At 36.1% G+C, this 19,553-nt stretch overlaps 2 protein-coding genes across 2 annotated transcripts; both read left to right on the forward strand.

Annotated features, from left to right (window-relative positions):
* The first annotated feature begins 10,949 nt into the window (after positions 1–10,949).
* LOC127082513 (leucine-rich repeat extensin-like protein 5) lies at positions 10,950–12,744 on the forward strand. The gene is made up of 4 exons (XM_051022754.1): positions 10,950–11,124; positions 11,299–11,717; positions 11,826–12,065; positions 12,685–12,744. Exons 1-4 carry the CDS (start codon positions 10,950–10,952, stop codon positions 12,742–12,744), a joined length of 894 nt encoding a protein of 297 aa, XP_050878711.1.
* Positions 12,745–15,967: 3,223 nt separating this feature from the next.
* On the forward strand, positions 15,968–18,519 carry LOC127087223 (1-acyl-sn-glycerol-3-phosphate acyltransferase 3). The gene is made up of 10 exons (XM_051028085.1): positions 15,968–16,181; positions 16,344–16,466; positions 16,549–16,588; positions 16,667–16,800; positions 16,893–16,970; positions 17,064–17,222; positions 17,321–17,446; positions 17,561–17,653; positions 17,853–17,939; positions 18,022–18,519. Exons 1-10 carry the CDS (start codon positions 16,101–16,103, stop codon positions 18,277–18,279), a joined length of 1,179 nt encoding a protein of 392 aa, XP_050884042.1. The 5' UTR covers positions 15,968–16,100; the 3' UTR covers positions 18,280–18,519.
* The last annotated feature ends 1,034 nt before the right edge of the window (positions 18,520–19,553 follow it).

Genomic DNA, 19,553 nt, shown 5'->3' on the forward strand with positions numbered 1-19,553 from the left:
TAAGTCGTCCCACGATGCCTTAAAAAATAGTAATATTGTACCACAATAGCCTTAAATCATGCCACGAATGTTCAAAATGGTCATATTGTGCCATGATCCCCATTGACCGCGCCATTATTTCCAAAATAACAGTCAAATCACGCCACGATTACTCTAAATCAGACCACAATATTAACATGGATTTTTCTTCTTAATACTTTCTTTAAATTGCGCTACAATTACTTCTAATCGTGAAGCGGTTTAGACAGGCCAAAATTGTCCTTCTAATGCATACTTTTGATTCATCATATCACTCACACTCCATTATTTTTTTTCCTTTTTTTATTTTCTCCTTGTTTAGTAACTAAAATTACTTAAGGGAGTTGCCTCTCTTCCAACACATTGTTAACATCAATATCTTGAAATCTAACTGACCATTAACGAACAGTCAATATCAAATATACCTTTTTATTTAATATTTTACGTCGTGGTAGATGTTCAACCTCTACCCATTTACTTTGAAGGTGGTATTAGTTCCTTCCTAAAACCTGTAAACCCATTGTCATATATGATGATACATGTGTCACCACAAATAGGCTATACCATTTTGATTTTAGTTTCTCAGAAAACAACCTTAGTTTGGAATTTAGTAACAATACATGTTGTTCAATGTATAAATCTCTCTTTACCACTTTCTTATCATGATGTTTATTGTTCCTTCTTTTATAAATAAAACTATTATCATAGGCTTGGAAGTCACATCTCTTCCAACTCATTCAAATTCAAAATTCTTTTCTTTCCTGCTAGTGTTGAATTAAAGTTCAAGAACTTGATTCACCTGGTACGCATTATGCTTTAACTCTACATGTAATTGTTAAGCTTTTATGTACATCAACTGATAAGGTGATAGTCTTGTATGTGTATGGTATGATATATGTGTCGCGGCGCGAAAGATACCTAGGAGTTTGCACGCTCGAAATAATAACAAAGTGTTAGCTGGGGATTTCGACAGACAGCTAAAAGGTCTTGGGAAATATTAAGTTTTGAGAATAAGCAAGAAATGACTGTAGCGAAGCTGTTTTAATTCTCTTCGTGGGTAAACGATTATTTGCTGTCGAAGCCTGGAACTTAGAAGATTTTTGGGTTTTCATAAAGCTCTCTTCGACATAGGTGTTTACAGAGTCGAGACTTCAAACGGAAGTATTTGAAATTTAAAACAGAGTCGTTTTGTCAGATCAACACGTGGAAACATCTAAGATATGCAACGCTTGGGAACGACGAACGTGGCAGTCATACATGTAAAGGCCGTTAGGGTCGAATGACTATAAATAGGGATCTTAGTTTTAGATTCAAGAGGTGTTCAAACAAATATACAGAAATTCACAAAATACACTCGAAGTACCGGAGCAAGAGAAAAGAGTTTTACACTGAAAATGTATGTATGAAGAACACCATAAGTTTCGTTCATGTTATATTTTTCATACCAATTGTTTAAATCAAAGTATTTTTACTGCCTTTATCTGTCGAATTGCCCTTACTTTTCAGTAGTTTATCATTACTTTTCATTTCTGCATTTACATTCCGCCAGAATCTTCATTTCCAGTACTTTCTTAATACATAGAGCATTTACTCCGAGTCATTTATCTTTACCTTTCCTAAGCCTTTTCACTATCTTTAAACTTTTTAATACCAAGTTATCATTATTTACTTTTTTCATAAAGTCATAAGTTTCACTTAGAATTGTTGTCTAAACACTTTTTGTCATTCATAAATTAGAAACAAACGTAACTATGAGTCAAATCACAGTAATAACAATTCTTAAGACACATGTCCTAGGATCAATCTAGTCAATCCTGCGAGTTACCAAAAATATACAAATTTGGAAGACTAGCGGTTGTTTATCAGAAATCACTGGTAAACACAAAGTCGCCACCAAAGTTTATTTATTCCAAGAGGAAAGAGGAAATATCGATAAAACCCTTGAAGAAAAAAGAAAATGGTTGCCGCAATTATATTTAGGTTTGGGAGTCGGTTATACAAAGGGAATGTATTAGCACCCCTCACATCCGTTAGACTCAACGGGAACCATTTAGTTAGTTTTGCGAATAAAACGTTAGCTTAAGATACTTTGTATTCTTCTAGTAATTGAAAGTATGAAAGAAAAAAAGAAAACGACTAAAAATAAGATTTTCATTAGGGTGCTTGACAAGATTGCGAGTCTTTCTCCTACATATTTTCTGGTGCGATGAGGAATTCAAAGCTACCTAGTTCTGGCAAGAAAAATATATTTTTGGATTTTTTTTGTTATAGTGTTTTACGAGACGTTGAATTTCACTCCTACGTGTACCCTGGTGCGATGAGAAATTCAAAGCCACGCAGTTCTGGATAGAAAATGGTTGTTTTTTGGTTGATTTTAGTGAATGATTTTAGGTTGTATTCTAGCGGTTAAATGTTGCTTGTATGTTCGTGCATGTGAGTCTTAAGAGTTTGTTTGTATTGCGGTATAATGGATCCTTCTTGATCGCATTCTAGCAGTTAAATATTACTTGTATGCTCGTCCATGAGAGTCTTAAGCGTTTATTTGTGTCGCGGTAGAATGGATAAAACATTGTTCATTTTGTGAAAAGTTTGCGGTCGCGCTAGGATGAAAAAGATAGTTTGATTGGTTGGATATATTTTAAGGGTGGATGATGAATGCTCAGTAAGACCAAGGTGTGCGCCCCATGGCCGATTATTCAGGGTTTCAATAGGATGTGCATCCTATTGTCCTTTTTCATCTAACTATTTATAGAAAATTATTTGTGGAAAGACGAATGTTCAGTAAGACCAAGGCATGCGCCCCAGGGCCGATTATTCGGGTTTTCAAAGGGGTGTGCAACCCAATGTCCTTTTTCATCCTAATTTTGATTATGTGTTTTATGGCGGAAGATGAGTGCTCGGTAAGACCAAGATGCGTGCTTCGGGGTTGATTATTTGGGGTTTCAAAGGGATGTGCACCCCAATGTCCTTTTTCATCCGACTTTATTAAGACAAATATTTTGATGAATTGTGAAAATAGTCAATTTAATTGCGGAGATAGGCTTGAATAAATGTAACACAAAATATATAGAAAAATAACACAATGCACGAAACAGGTTAACGTACGCAAAGGTAAAACATGAAGATGCGAATTGAGTTAATGTACAGATTGTAACGTGAAGATAAGAATTGTAACGCAAGGGCACAAATTGTAATGTCACAAAATTTAACGTGCGAATTGTAACACAGAGTCGAGAATTCTAACTCGTGGTCACGAGTTATAACCTGAGGGCGCGAATTCTATTGTGAGGCTGCAAATTCTAGCGCCAGGGCGCGAATTGTAATGCCGGGAAAGTTAACGCGCGAATAGAAACGCGAGTTTGCAAATTATAACGCGAGGGCATGAATATTAACGCGCGAATTAAGTTCCCATACACAATGACGTAACGTGATACAACGAATCGTGTGAGGCATCCACCGCATGCAAGCAAACAACAAGAAAATAGCCATTAATACACAAAATAATCACAGTCAGCACACATTTATCGCACTCGAATCAAAAACTCACATAACATGTAACATGTGTATATCAAGTTAACGTACGCAATTGGGTCACACGCGAATTTTCACGCGAGGACGATTCATGTAACGCAACAACGAGACATGTAATGCAACAACATGAAATGTATCACAAGAGCGTGAATTGTTACGTAACACAATGAAAAATCAATAAAGAAATGTGGTTGTAATGAAACGCAAAGAAATGTAATACAAAGTTGTCAACAAAATACTTAGATCTGCATAGTACGCAACGACAACGAAAGCAGAATGTCACACACAACCCTATAACAAAACACAACAAAGTCACAGACACAAACATACGTAGTCAAATTGATGGAGGTGACAAAACAAGTCCCGAACACGATATGATATAATTTACGTGGTAGACTCCCATTCATTGGGAGTTTTACGAACAACTTCCTCTTCTTGAGTAACACCCCCATCTATAACGCATTGGTTACTTCCATCTGTCTAACCTGCTATCAATTCAAAATATGGAATGTTGAATCGTGTGATGGTCTCCAAACCCAAATTTACTATAGGAATGGTGGATGTGTATTTTGTAAGAACAAAATTAGTTCTACAATAGAATTCCAAGATTTTGATGATAACAAAGGATGAAACCAAAAATGGCACCCTAAAGAAAATTCTCTAAGTGTGCAGGACTCTGAACAGCAACAAAGGAATCTGATCGGTTATCAGATACAAACTCTGATCAGATACGAAGTACTAGAAGATCAGAAGCATCTGAGGAAGAAATGCGCTCTAGAAGCTCTGACTTTGAGCAAAGCAAGACAGTAGAAAGATCCAGTAGCTCTACATCCACTGGACTTAGTTCTGATGATCTGAAAGACCAATACTCTGAGAAGCTCTGATGTAACCTCAACGTAATCTCCTTCTGACACAAGACTCCGAGATGACAAAGAATCTGATGAAGATTCAACAAATCCAGAAAGAGTAACGGAAAGAATTTCTTCAAATGGAAAGGAAATATTTTTAGAAAGAAATTATTCAGGGAGACAAATTGGTTATGGCAAGAAACACAGAAGTAATGACATTGAATGCTCATCAAAGGCCAATATTCTGTCATCACTCCAACGGTCCTTTTCACCATTATATAAAGGGCAACCTACTTCAGTGATAGATACACAACAACGCACATGAAATTCTTTACATTCTCTCTTAGTTTTTCACGAGTTGCTGCTCATACGTGAAAACACTTGCTTGATTATTCTGCTGTAATATTTGCTTACTCTTAGAAGCACTCTCTATTACAAATTTATTTTGCTAAATTGCTTTTGTTCCTCAAGTGACTCTGCGTAGTCTGTATACTTGGGAGGACTAAGAGATCACTCTCTTAGATGTTTGGTTGTATTAATATTTCAATATTAGTGGATTAAGTCCTTTTTGAAGGCGAAATCACCTTGGCCGGGTGGACTGGAGTAGCTTTGTGTTATAAGTGAACCAGTATAAAATTCTGTGTGTTCTTACTTTTGAAAAAGCTTTTAATTTCTAAAACAATTCAACCCCCCCCCTTTCTTGTTTTTCTCACCTTCAGTTGGTATCAGAGCTTCGACTCTGTTATTGATTTTCTAATCAAACACTTAACAGTGTAGAGCGATCCAGAACGAGAAAAACTATGGCCAACACCAATGAAAGAGATAGTTACAATGCTAAGCCTCCAGTCTTTGATGGAGAGAAATTCGATTACTGGAAAGATAGAATTGAAAGTTTCTTTATGGGTTATGACGCTGATCTCTGGGACATTGTCACAGTTGGATACAAACCTCCTGTAACAGATGCTGGAGTTGCCGTTCCTATAAGCAAAATGACAGATGATCAGAAGCGCGAATTCAAGAATCATCACAAATCCAGAACGATACTTCTCATTGCCATATCCTACAATGAGTATGAAAAAATCACAAACAGGGAAACAACTAAAGATATACTCGACTCCCTGAGAATGACTCATGAAGGAAACTCTCAGGTTAAAGAAACAAAGGCTCTGGCTCTAATCCAGAAATATGAAGCCTTCAAAATGGAGGATGATGAAGCTGTAGAGGTAATGTTTTATAGATTCCAAACTCTAATTGCAGGTCTCAAAGTGCTAGACAAAGGATACACAACTACAGACCATGTCAAAAAGATAGTCATAAGCTTGCCAAAGAAGTGGAGACCCATGGTCACAGCCTTAAAGCTATTAAAGGATCTGAACAACATCAACCTTTAAGAGCTTGTCAGTTCACTCAGAAGTCATGAGATAGAACTGGAGGAAGATGAGCCTCAGAAGAAAATCAAGTCTGTAGCATTAAAGTCCATATCTGAAAGGCACAAGTCTAACAGAAACAAAGCCTTCCAGGCCGAAACAGAAGACGCTGATGACTTTGAGCAGGAAGATTCTGACGATGAGGAAGAATTATCCCTTCTGACCAGAAGAGTAAAACAACTCTGGAGAAAAAGGAATAATAACTTCAGAAAACCAAGACCCAGAGGGGACCGATCAGAATCAACCTCAAAAGGTAAATCTAACAAAGATGTTACTTGTTATGAATGTAAAAAAACATGTCACTACAGAAACGAATGTCCCAAGTTGAAGAAAGACAGTTCCAGAAAAGAGAACTTCAAGAAAAACTCCCTCAGAACCAAAAAGGGACTGATGGCTACCTGGGACGACAATGAATCAGACTCATAAGAATCAGACTCTGATGAACAGGCGAATGTGGCACTCATGGCTACCACATCCAAGAATACTTCAGATGAAGAATCTGAATCAGAAGAGATATCTTATGCAGCAGAGTTAAAACACCAGTCATGGTACCTGGACTCCGGATGCTCGCGACACATGACGAGAAGAAAGTATATGTTCCAAAGCCTGGAACTTAAAGACGCTGGATTCGTAGGCTTCGGAGGAGATCAGAAAGGAAGGATCAGAGGCTCCGGAACTATTGGTAACGGTACTCTTTCCTCTATATCTGATGTTTTATATGTAAAAGGATTAATGCATAATCTGTTATCAATAAGTCAATTAAGTGATAATGGATATGATGTAATCTTCAATGAAAAAACATGTAAAGCCATAAATCAAAGCAATGGATATGTCCTATTCACTGGCAAGAGGAAAAACAATATTTATAAAATAAATCTTTCTGATTTAAAAGAACAAAATGTGAAATGTCTGATGTCTGTTCACGAAGAGCAATGGGTATGGCATAGACGCTTGGGCCACATTAGCATGAGAAAGTTATCTCAGCTAAATAAACTCGAGTTAGTCAGAGGTCTACCTAAGCTGAAGTTTTCTTCAGATGCTCTATGTGAAGCATGTCAGAAAGGAAAAATTTCAAAATCATCTTTTAAAAAGAAAAACATTGTCTCTACCTCTAAGCCTCTGGAACTTCTTCACATTGACTTATTTGGTCATGTGAAAACAGCATCGGTCAATGGAAAGAAATATGGACTGGTCATTGTTGACGATTTTAGTCATTGGACTTGGGTAAAATTCTTAAAGCACAAGAGTGAGTCTCACTCTGTATTCACTAGCTTCTGTTCCAAAGTGCAAAACGAATTTGACTCTATAATCATAAGAGTCATAAGTGATCATGGTGGGGAATTTGAAAATAAATTTTTTGAGGAATTATTTAACTCAAATGGAATATCCCATGATTTCTCCTGCCCTAGAACTCCACAACAAAATGGAGTTGTGGAAAGGAAGAATAAGACACTCTAAGAGATGGCCAGAACCATGATCAATGAAACAAATGTGGCTAAGCACTTTTGGGCTGAAGCTGTAAATACAGCGTGTTACATTCAGAATAGAATCTCCATAAGACCTATTCTGGAGAAGACTCCCTATGAACTGTGTAACGGAAGAAAACCCAACATCTCTTATTTTCATCCCTTTGGATGTTCCTGTTTTATTTTAAATACTAAAGAACATTTGAACAAGTTTGATTCCAAAGCACAAAAAGGTATTATGTTAGGATACTCAGAACGCTCTAAAGGCTACAGAGTATACAATACATAAACCAAAATTGTGGAAGAATCAATTCATGTCAGATTTGATGATAAGCTTGACCCTAAAAAGTCAAAGCTAGTTGAGAAACTTGCAGATCTGGAGATCACTCTTGCTGGTTCTGACGAGAAGATTAAAGCTCTTGAAGCAACTGCCATTCAAACTTCAGAAGGAACTAAATCCCCAGCAATCCCAAAGAAAGCTAAAAGTCGCCTCAACATATCTGAAGAGTTGATTCTGGGAAACAAGGACGAACCTATCCGAACTAGTTCTACCTTCAAGACTCCTGAAGAAACTCCTCTAGGACTAGTATCTCTGATCGAGCCTACTTCCTGTGATGAGGCACTTCAAGATAGCGACTGGGTTCTAGCCATGCAAGAAGAGCTAGATCAATTCACAAAGAACGACGTCTGGGATCTTGTTCCTAAACCCAAAGGCACTCACATTATCGAAACCAGATGGCTGTTCAGAAACAAGCTGAATGAGAAAGGAAAAGTTGTCAGAAACAAAGCTCGACTGGTGGCTCAAGGTTACAGTCAACAAGAAGGCATTGACTATAATGAAACCTTTGCCCCAGTCTCCAGGTTATAATCTATTCGCTTACTTGTATCATTCGCTAAAAATCATTATATTAAATTGTATCAAATGGATGTAAAGAGCGCATTCCTTAATGGTTATATATCAGAAGAAGTGTATGTCAATCAACCCCCAGGTTTTGAAAATTCAAATTGTCCAGAACACGTTTTCAAACTTAAAAAATCTTTATATGGACTTAAACAAGCTCCCAGAGCTTGATATGAAAGATTAAGTAATTTTCTTCTGGAACATGATTTTACCAGAGGGAAAGTTGACTCCACACTCTTCTGTAAAAACATTAATAATGATCTCATGGTATGCCAGATATACGTTGATGATATTATTTTTGGTTCAGCTAACGCCTCTGTATGTCAAGAATTCTCTGAGCTAATGCAGGCAGAATTCGAAATGAGCTTAATGCAAGAACTAAAGTTCTTTCTAGGAATTCAGGTTAATCAAACTTCAGAAGTCACCTACGTTCATTAAAGTAAATACATAAAAGACATTCTGAAGAAATTTGAAATGGCTGAATGCAAACCTGCAAAGACACCCATGCATCCAACCTGTATTCTTGAAAAAGAAGAAGTCAGTCAAAAGGTTTGTCGGAAGCTCTATCGTGGTATGATAGGCTCCCTTCTCTATCTGACTGCTACTCGTCTTGATATCCTATTTAGTGTTTGTCTCTGTGCCAGATTCCAATCAGATCCTAGAGAGTCTCATTTAACAGCAGTTAAGAGAATTCTCAGATATTTGAAAGGAACTCCTAACCTGGGCCTGATGTATGAGAAAACATCAGAGTATAGACTATCTGGTTTTTGTGATGCAGATTACGCAGGAGACAGAATGGAACGAAAAAGTACATCTGGAAATTGTCAGCTCTTGGGAAAGAATCTGATATCCTGGTCCAGCAAAAGACAATCAACCATAGCCTTGTCTACTGCAGAAGTGGAATACATCTCATCATCATTATGCACTACCCAGATGCTCTAGATGAAGAATCAATTAGAGGATCTACAAATCTTTGAGAGTAACATTCCTATCTTCTGTGATAATACTACTGCCATTTGTTTAAGCAAGAATCCTATTTTACACTCCAGAGCTAAGCACATAGAAAGAAAGCATCATTTCATCAGAGACTATGTTCAGAAAGGGGTAGTAATATTGAAATTCATTGATAGAGATCATCAATGGGCTGACATCTTTACTAAACCCTTAGCTGAAGATAGATTCCTCTTTATCTTAAAGAATCTGAACATTCAAAATTGCCCTGAATAAAATGTGCCTTTGAGTTTGTAAAATAAGATTCTGATGTAAACAAAGTGGATTCTGCCTCTGACTCTGATACTCCTACCAAGTTAGAAGTTATCTGAGTTAGAAATCTCCAAGAACCAATCTTTTGGTATTCTTGAAGATCAGATAGAGAAAACACGTGGAGTACCTTGCGTCTGACCTTGGAACTTCTAGACAGCTGTCTAGCAGTAATCAAGGAACAGTCTCTTGAGACCTCCTCGAACAGTGTATTGATTGTTGGGATTATACATCATTAATGAGCTGTAATCATTTTCCCTCTAAACGTGCTTACTTGGTTTTTGTGCTAAACTCTGTTTTGTGTGTCGTTTTGCATGCGCCCTGATTTGGGTATTTAAACACCTCTATTCACACATTGCACACTTTTCACTCTCACGCACTCATAGCCTTCTGCAAGTTCAACCCTCTCCCAAGGAATTCCTGCAACATTCTTCAACATTCAACTCAACTCTCAACAACATTCATGGATTCCCAACAACAATCAGTTTACAACTTCTCTCAACAAATGGATTCAAACGAACAAGCTCCAAGTTCAAGCAACCCAAACCCAACGGTTACCGGTGTCGTCTCAACTCCCATCTACAAAGAGCCTCAAATTCTTGATCATGAGCCTCACATCAATCTTGAAACGCCATTTGATAAACTGGAAGTCTTATGCGAATCCTTGGTGGATTTTGACAACATGCGCAGAAATGGTATTGACCTCACTGAAGAACTCAGGAATCAAGGTTGGGGAAACTACTTCAAACGTCTGTATGGTCCAGTTTAGACAAATCTAGTGAAAGAATTCTGGAGATTCGCTGATGTTGATGATCACTACATCGTCTCCTATGTTCTGGGAGTCAAAATGGTGATAACTGAGAAGTCCATTGCTGCTCTTCTGGGCATGGAGAAAGATGGATGAAGAAGGATCTTTAACATTAATCCTAGGGCAAAATATCTGTCCCATGAAATTAATCCAACTATCTTCAAACAGAACACTGAAGGCAACCAATCCAAGAACAAGGAACTACATCAGAACCTCCGGGTCTGGCTGAAGATCATCTTGGGCACCATCCATCATCGCCCAACTTCAAACTCTTCAGACTACATCAACACAGACCAGAAGTGCATCCTGTACTGCATCCAAAAGGGTTTGAAGCTCTGCCTTCCAGCACTTCTCTTCAAGTACCTTAGAGACTCTGTACGAGATACAAGAAACAATATGAAGCCCAGAAACTACATTCCTCTGGGAAGGCTAATCTCTGACGTTCTGATTGAAAGCCATCTCGTGGACCACCTGATAATGTTCAGACTCATGGAAGACGTGATGATCGACACTGGAAGAGCTCTAAACGCCAAAAAGCTGAAGAGCATGGGGATTCTGGATCAAGTCAAGTTCAAACCTACCATGGACACCTCCTGGGAAGCTCTCAAAGATCAGAGGAAGATCCCACATGGACTCTATTTGTTCTCAAAGATCGATCCTCTAGAGGTAATTCTTTATTACTTATATGATATGAGGAAACAAGGAGTAGATATCTCAGACTTCAACATAAGCCAACTGCCAGCTAAGCCTCCAAACTTCATGAAGCGTCCACGAGGACCCTTTGAGAAGGCGAAGCAAGCTAAGAAGGCAAGACTAGGAGATTCCTCCGGATCAATACCTCCAGCACCTCTGCCTGGACCTTCTGGTAAGTCTGTTTCTCTTGCTCCTTCTATACAAACACATCACATTGCTTCTTCTATCCCTCAACCCACACCTATTTATACAAACTCATAAGTTCCTCCCTCAACCACCAGAACATCTAACCAACCATCTCAGAAATTTAACCTTGCCACCACAACCTTACCTATTTCTGAAGCAGAAATGCTGAACGAAACCACTTCACCATCTTCATCTTCTTCTCCAGAATCACCCCTCTACTACAACATTTCCACAGATACAAAACACTTTGACCCTTCATCTCCCACTCTGGCCCAGCTCCAAACTCGAACTCTGGCCTCACAACAGCCATCACAACCCACACCTGAACTAGAAATCACTTCATCACCCACAGAACAACCAAACCCAACAACATCTGACCCTCAACCCTCTGAAACAACTCACGCTAAAACTCAACCAAACAACTCTGACACACACCCACCAAATACATCCGCTGAACCACAAACTCCCACACTCAACCTAATCCCTCCCTCTTCTCCACCCCTAACCTCTGAACCTGAAAACACCATGCCAACCCTTGAGGAAGCAATAATGCTGTTTGCAGGAGCTTTAGTTGACAAGGTAAAGTCTCTAACCATCAACTCTGGCATTAGTGATGATCCTTCAGCTATAAGGACACACTGGAACAGAGTTATTGGCTGGATGACCGCTGAAGCCTTCAAACTGAAGGGCCTCTTTGAGCAAGTTCGAAACGACTTCATCAGAGAGGCTGAGCTAAGACTCCAGGAGCGCCTAGCCAGAGAAGCTGAGGAGCGAGCCCGCAAGGAAGAAGAAGAGAAAGCCAGGCAAGAAGAAATGCAAATGATTAAGGAAGCTGAAGCCAAAGCTCTAGCCGATGCTGCTGCTGAAGGTGAAGCCAAAGCTGCCGCTGAAGCTGAAGCTCGTATTGCTGAAGAATCTGCCAATAGGGTAGAACTGGATACTCTGACTCAGGGGGAGTCTTCCACCTTTGTCCCTCTGGTTCTCAAGACACTTGAGGATCTTCAGAAGGAGCAGAAAGAAGTCTGAGCTAGATTGGATCAACAGGATTCAGTTAATGTCAACATTCAGAATCTGCTGACCCAACTGCTCCAGAGGATGCCTCCACCTCCCAATCCTTAGGCACCTATGACTTGTTTATTTTGTTTTTCTTTGCTTGTTGCTCTGCTTTGTCTGTTGCTTTTTGTTGTGCCTGTTTTTTGCTTGTTGTCTGTGCTTCTAGCATTTGTGATTATATATATATATATATATATATATATATATATATATATATATAAATATATATATATATATATATATATATATATATATATAATAAATATATATATATATATATATATATATATATATATATATATATATATATATATATATATATATATATATATATACACACACACATGCCTTTTTGCTCTTATTTATTGCCAAGTCTTTTTGATTCTGACAAAAAGGGGGAGAACTAAAAACAGCTCTGATGGAAACATATCTAAATCCTTTCAGTACTCTGCAAACATTGTTTATAAATTGGTTCTAATCCTTTTTGACTTAGAAATTTGCAGAAGAGAATCTTGAAACATCATCTCATGGAAGCTCCGATAAGAACTTCTGAACTCCCAGACTTATCTAAGGGGGAGCTCACTTCTATCTGATCTAAAAAATTCTTATCTATAAATGTTTCATCTCTAAATTAAGATTGTTTTGTCATCATAAAAAAGGGGGAGATTGTAAGAACAAAATTAGTTCTACAATAGAATTCCAAGATTTTGATGATAACAAAGGATGAAACCAAAAATGACACCCTAACGAAAATTCTCTAAGTGTGCAGGACTCTGAACATCAACAAAGGAATCTGATCGGTTATCAGATACAAACTCTGATCAGATACAAAGTACTAGAAGATCAGAAGCATCTGAGGAAGAAGTGCGCTCTAGAAGCTCTGACTCTGAGCAAAGCAAGACAGTAGAAAGATCCAGTAGCTCTACATCCACTGGACTTAGTTCTGATGATCTGAAAGACCAGTACTCTGAGAAGCTCTGATGTAACCTTAACGTAATCTCCTTCTGACATAAGACTCCGAGATAACAAAGAATCTGATGAAGATTCAACAAATCCAGAAAGAGTAACGGAAAGAATTTCTTCAAATGGAAAGGAAATATTTTTAGAAAGAAATTATTCAGGGAGACAAATTGGTTATGGCAAGAAACACAGAAGTAATGACATTGAATGCTCATCAAAGGCCAATATTCTGTCATCACTCCAACGGTCCTTTTCACCACTATATAAAGGACAACCTACTTCAGTGAGAGATACACAACAACGCACAACAAATTCTTTACATTCTCTCTTAGTTTTTCACGAGCTACTGCTCATACGTGAAAACACTTGCTTGATTATTCTGCTGTAATATTTGCTTACTCTTAGAAGCACTCTCTATTACAAATTTATTTTGCTAAATTGCTATTATTCCTCAAGTGACTCTGCGTAGTCTGTATACTTGGGAGGACTAAGAGATCACTCTCTTAGACGTTTGGTTGCATTAATCTTTCAAGATTAGTGGATTAAGTCCTTTTTGAAGGCGAAATCACCTTGATCGGGTGGACTGGAGTAGCTTTGTGTTATAAGCGAACCAGTATAAAATTATGTGTGTTCTTACTTTTGAAAAAGCTTTTAATTTCTAAAACAATTCAACCCCCCCTTTCTTGTTTTTCTCACCTTCATATTTAGCAATGTTAAACACACCCTTTTGTATTAGGAAGGAATTAAATGTTGGCCCAGTTTTGTGCGAAGATCCACTAATAACATAATGTGGTTCCAAAATGGCAGACTTGGCCTTGACGTGTAGGTCCCCTCTACGTGATGGTTGACGCGTGTCTGGGGTGGATCCACTTTTATCAAATTGTCACTCTTTGGAAACCATGTCAAGTTGATTGTCTCCAGCAATTTTGCTATAAGCGCTTATTTCTTTTAAGGAAACATCAATCTCTTTGATTTTAGAACTCCTTTTATCTCTAGGCGCATTATTCAATAAAGTATTTTCCTAGACTATAACTGACTCTTTTGTTGCATTTTTTCCTCTGCACTATGAGCCAATCACCATGATCTGCATTCTCCAGATTCTTTTGCTACAATTTCAATGCCATTATGACCTACTTCCTGATGTGGTTCTGTTAGTCTTTGCTCATGGACATCATCGTTTTCCAACGGACTTCTTAGTTATGCCACCGTAGGGATGACCAAGTGTGTCAGATTATGTGGTATTTTCTTACAATCACATGTGTGATGTCCATAATAGCCACAATTTGAGCAAATAAGGTGAAAACCTTCATATTGCACGTTGTACCAGTGTCCATTCACATTGACCTTTTTGACAATCGGCAAGGTCAGATCATGCAAACTCTCGCAAACCTTCCCATATTTACATTCAGGATATTAGTATCTACCTTAACATGAGTACCCATAATAAATGTCAAACTAAGAAGGATACTTTCATCGTAATACAATAAGTTAAGCCTTGGAAATCGAATCCAAACTAGAGTCTTCTCCACTTTTACGAGATGAGATGCAAATGAAGTTCATCGAGCCACTGTCAAATAATGGTCTAACAACATCCACGAGCCTTCTAACATAATTTTCTCCATATTTGCGAGCAGTTCACACTTGACAATAAAGAAACCATTGTCAACGTTCATGATCTCAAACTCTTTGGCAAGTTTCCACGTATTCTTCAACCTATCATTCATCAAATGACAGTCAACGTTCTTTCTAAGGAGTTTAATGACTAGCCTCCTTCCAAGGGTTGCACAGTTTCTAAAAAAATTCACACCCATCGTAACCTTTGGTAGCAATCAGTTTCCTCTTTTAAGAGAGACTTTCACAAGTCTCTTTTCAATCATGTTCACTTTCTCCTTCACAGTAGTGGCTAGTAGCCTTCAGTAACAGTATCCCAGAATAACGGTTTATATGACTTGACCGGCGACGACAGCGTGTAAGAAAAACTCCTCCACTATTTAAAAGTTATTGATATTAACGTGGCTAGATAAAATAACCATCAAAAGAATTAATTGAAGCTTGATAATAGTTTGCTTAATTGGTACTCCCTTCGTTCCACAATGAATGATCTAGTTGATCATTTCACACATATTAAGAAAAAGTAATAAATGAAAGAGAGAGAATGATATTTTTACTAAAATACTCTTATCATATATTGAGAATGATGAAAGTAATATTAATTAAATGATAAAATTGGAAAAGATGCATCGAAATTAAAATAAATCATTCATATTAGAATATCATTTTATTCTAAATTGATCATTTATTGTAGTAGCTACTTATCATTTCCATGCGATATTGACTCATTTGTTTGATTGATAGTGTAATACTATCTCTTATCATAATACTCCCTCGGTCCATAAAATATGTCTTATTTGAATAATTCACGGTACCTAAGGAAATGATTGCATGTGTTGATTTTGATGATAAAACTAATACCATTTACTAGAATATTCTTATTAATTGTAGTTAAAAATATGATTGAATAAAGTGAAGGTAATAAATAGGGGTATGATAGTGGAAAAATAATAATACATATTGTATTAATAATATAAAATGATAATTAATTTAAACAAAAAAATATATAAATGAGATATTTTTTATAAGAAAGAGGGATATCAACCTATGTCATTTCAAACAAGAAACACAACTAAAACTCATTAAAAACAATAAGAGTTACTTTAAAAATAATAGCACCCTTAAAATTGCAATAAAATAAAATAAAATTATTGGTTCCCGAAACAGAAATGTCCATAAAAAAATTTAAATAATTTTTCAACTTCCTTCCATAACCCAGCGTGTCACACCTATTCATTCCTTCATCACAATTTCACAAACCTCCATTATTTTTCTCCCCCAAATCACAACTCTCTCTCTCTCTCTAATAATTCTCTTTCGTTTTCATTATAGAATGCCATGGCGTTCCCAGCCACAATGGTTATCCTTCCTGTAGGAATCATTTTCATTCTTTCAGGTCTCATCATCAATGTCATTCAGGTACTTCATACAATCCAATCCACAATCTTCATTATTATATCAATTTTTTCAGATTCAACATTGTTATCATTTTTCTTCTGCATTCAATTCTCACTGTTGATGTTGTGATAAGTGGATATGTCGAATCGAAACATGAATATATTAATTAACATGCATTTGCAGGCTGTTCTGTTTGTGTTTGTTAGTCCGATTTCCAAATATTGTTACAGAAAAGTAAACAAAGTGCTTACGGAGTCGCTATGGTTGGAGCTCATTTGTCTCGTTGATTGGTGGGCGGGCGTGAAGGTGTTAGTTTGATTAATTAGATAAAATTGCATCAATTTGTTCATCTTTCTTGCATGTTAATTTGTTGAATTTTTGGTTTTAGGTTGAGTTGTATGCGGATTCACAAACATTTCAATTGTTGGGTAAGGTGATTTTTGAAAATTAACTAGTATGAAAGGATTTTTTTCAGAAATTTGCAATTTTATTTGTTAAAATTTCAGGTAAAGAAAATGCACTTCTGATATGTAATCACAGGAGTGATATTGATTGGCTTATTGGATGGGTTTTGGCTCAGCGCACTGGTTGTCTTGGGAGCACTGTCGCTGTTATGAAGAAAGAATTTAAATATCTCCCTGTGTGTTTCTTTGAACCCCGCTTTGTTTTTTTGTAAATTTTGAATTGAATTAAGGTGTTTAGTTAGTTGAAGTCGCGGTTGAATCTATGTAGGTTATAGGTTGGTCGATGTGGTTTGCTGAGTTTTTGTTTCTAGAAAGAAATTGGGCTAAAGATGAAAAAGCATTGAAGGTAACTGAACCAAATCCAAATTGATCATGTGATAAGCGTAATGTTTGTTATTAGAATTTTGTTTTTTATGAATCTCTTGAATTTTGTTGGCAGTCGCGTTTTAAGCAACTTGAACACAAACCAGTGCCTTTTTGGGTGGCTCTGTTCGTTGAAGGGACTCGATTTACACACACAAAACTGTTAGCAGCTCAAGAGTTTGCAATTTCAAGAGGGATGACAGTACCCAAAAATGTTCTGATTCCTCGTACTAAGGTTATAACAGCATTGATAGTTAGGGTTTGTTTGGTTAGAAGAAAGCGAGAATGTGTACACCTTGATTTTGTTTCATTGGTTGATATCTTTCATTCCAGGGTTTTGTGACAATTGTACAAGAAACGCGAACATACATTCCAGCCATTTACGATTGCACATTTACAGTTCCAAAGGGCGAGCCTTCACCTACACTGCTGAGAATTTTTAAAGGCATTCCTTCTTCGGTAAGGCAATTGAAAACCTCGCCCGTTGATAAAATAAAAATGTCTTATTAGATGTTGTTATAGTTACCAGTTTCACAATCTAAAAAATATTTATGCTATTATGCTCTTTTGCAGGTGAAAGTTCAAATTCAGCGACACAAAGTAGAGGAACTTCCAGAAACACCCGAAGGCATTGCGCAATGGTGCACAGATGCTTTTGTTGCCAAGGTATTATTTAATACAAATAATGTAGATTCTTATATGTTCTAGAGTAGAAAATTTGTCGATTAATTGCTATTCTTTTTTACTTTCTCGCAATCTACATTAGAGACAACAACACACCTTGTACAAATTAATCAGATGCAAGCAAAACATACTTCAAAATTTGTGTCCTATGATAATCAGTGTTTTCTCAACTATTTATCAGGATGCTTTACTCGAGAAATACAATACAACAGAGATATTCAGCGAGCTAGAACTTCATGAAACCCGTCGGCCTAAAAGATCAATATTTGTAAGTTTCGGCGGAAAGTGAACTACTCATTTTACACCTTGAACTATTGAATTCATCCATGATTCCAATTGAATTACTGCAGGTTGTGGCTTGTTGGTCAAGTTTCCTTGGTTTTCTTCTTGTTAAATTCTTCCAATGGTCTTCACTACTCTCCACATGGAAAGGCATTGCATTTACTGTGCTTTTCATGGTCATTGTCACTGTTGTTATGGAAGTTCTCATACACGCAACTCAAGCGGAGCGATCTAAAACCAATTTACCCGCCAATTTACCCGTACAAGACCCCATCAAACAGAGGCTTCTTAATCCAGACACTACCAAACCTTCACTGATAATTTAATGTTAATCCAATGTCTCTGTCTCATTGTACATGTATATTTTGTTCTGGTTCTAAAATGCAGGATGTGTAAATAAAAATTTGTTATTTATATCCCTAGGTCCCAACCAAATTCTTTTTCTGTCTATTAGTTTTGGGTAACAATTGTAACTTAGAAATTCAAAATTCTTTTAGTGATAATAACTTATTGTTATACCATATACAATAACATAAACCTTGTTAACTTCTATTTACTATATTAAATACTTCCTTCGTTTTTTATAATATATTTTTTTTAAATATATTTTCACATGTATTAAAAATATTATTATTATTATTATATGAAAAAGATAAACTATAAATAATTTAAAAATAGTTTTAATTAATAATATAAAAATAAATAAATAATTGAATAATAAGTAATAATAAATACTTAAAAATATGAAGAAATACTATTAATGATTTATTAGTATAATAAAATAATTTATAATTTAATATAATATTTTTAAATGACATATAATAAAAACAATGAATAATAATTTATTGCTTCTTCATATTGACCAGAGTGAATGAGTTGAATTAAGCATTAATATATTGCATAAAATAAGAAACAAAATTTATATACTCCCTCCCTGTCTTATTACAAGTGTTCATTTTGCAATATTTATATGTTCGAAATTATTTTCGTAAATTTAATATTTTAATTACAGTATTTTAATAAATAAAACTCCAATGTTAAAAATAATATTAAAAATTTGGTGATAAGGATTCTGAGAGACTCATCATATTTAGGATAGTATTTTAGTAAATAAAACTTTAATATTAAATTTTTTAGATGAATTGGGTTTCTGGACTCAACAATGGTTATGATAAGTCTCAAAGCTTAATAAGTGGGATTATGAATTTATCAAATCTAAAATATCTTTTAAAATTGAATCAAGTGAGTTGGATTTTAGGATTCATAAGAATTGGAACATATCTCAAGATAGAATGAAATGAGTTGAGTTATGAAATTCATCGAAGTCAAATGTAGTTTTAAAGATTCAATTCACAAATATATGTTCGAAATTAAATTCTCAAATCAACAACAAAAATTAAACTAATGACTTTTGAGTTTACGGGTCATATCAATCATTAGTAAATAAAACTCATTTTATAATAATTATTTAAAGAAATGCAAAATTTAAATAGAGGACTTAGGATGTGTTTGTTTATTGATTATGGAAGGCAAGATTGAGGAGTGATGGGAAAACTCTATTTTAAAGATACATTCTCAATTTGGAACAACACTAAAATTG

The sequence above is a fragment of the Lathyrus oleraceus genome, chromosome 5, assembly GCF_024323335.1.
Source record: "Lathyrus oleraceus cultivar Zhongwan6 chromosome 5, CAAS_Psat_ZW6_1.0, whole genome shotgun sequence".
Lineage (NCBI taxonomy): Eukaryota > Viridiplantae > Streptophyta > Magnoliopsida > Fabales > Fabaceae > Lathyrus > Lathyrus oleraceus.

Excerpts from the sequence above, each read along its gene's own strand:
- LOC127087223 (XM_051028085.1), top strand. The coding sequence starts at position 16,101 with ATGGCGTTCCCAGCCACAATGGTTATCCTTCCTGTAGGAATCATTTTC. Across the intron at positions 17,447-17,560 it reads TTAAAGGCATTCCTTCTTCG|GTGAAAGTTCAAATTCAGCG; the intron begins GTAAGGCAATTG and ends GCTCTTTTGCAG. Across the intron at positions 17,654-17,852 it reads CAGATGCTTTTGTTGCCAAG|GATGCTTTACTCGAGAAATA; the intron begins GTATTATTTAAT and ends ACTATTTATCAG.
- LOC127082513 (XM_051022754.1), top strand. The coding sequence starts at position 10,950 with ATGAGGAAACAAGGAGTAGATATCTCAGACTTCAACATAAGCCAACTG. Across the intron at positions 11,718-11,825 it reads CAGGAGCTTTAGTTGACAAG|GGCCTCTTTGAGCAAGTTCG; the intron begins GTAAAGTCTCTA and ends TTCAAACTGAAG. Across the intron at positions 12,066-12,684 it reads CTGAAGAATCTGCCAATAGG|AAATTTGCAGAAGAGAATCT; the intron begins GTAGAACTGGAT and ends TTTTTGACTTAG.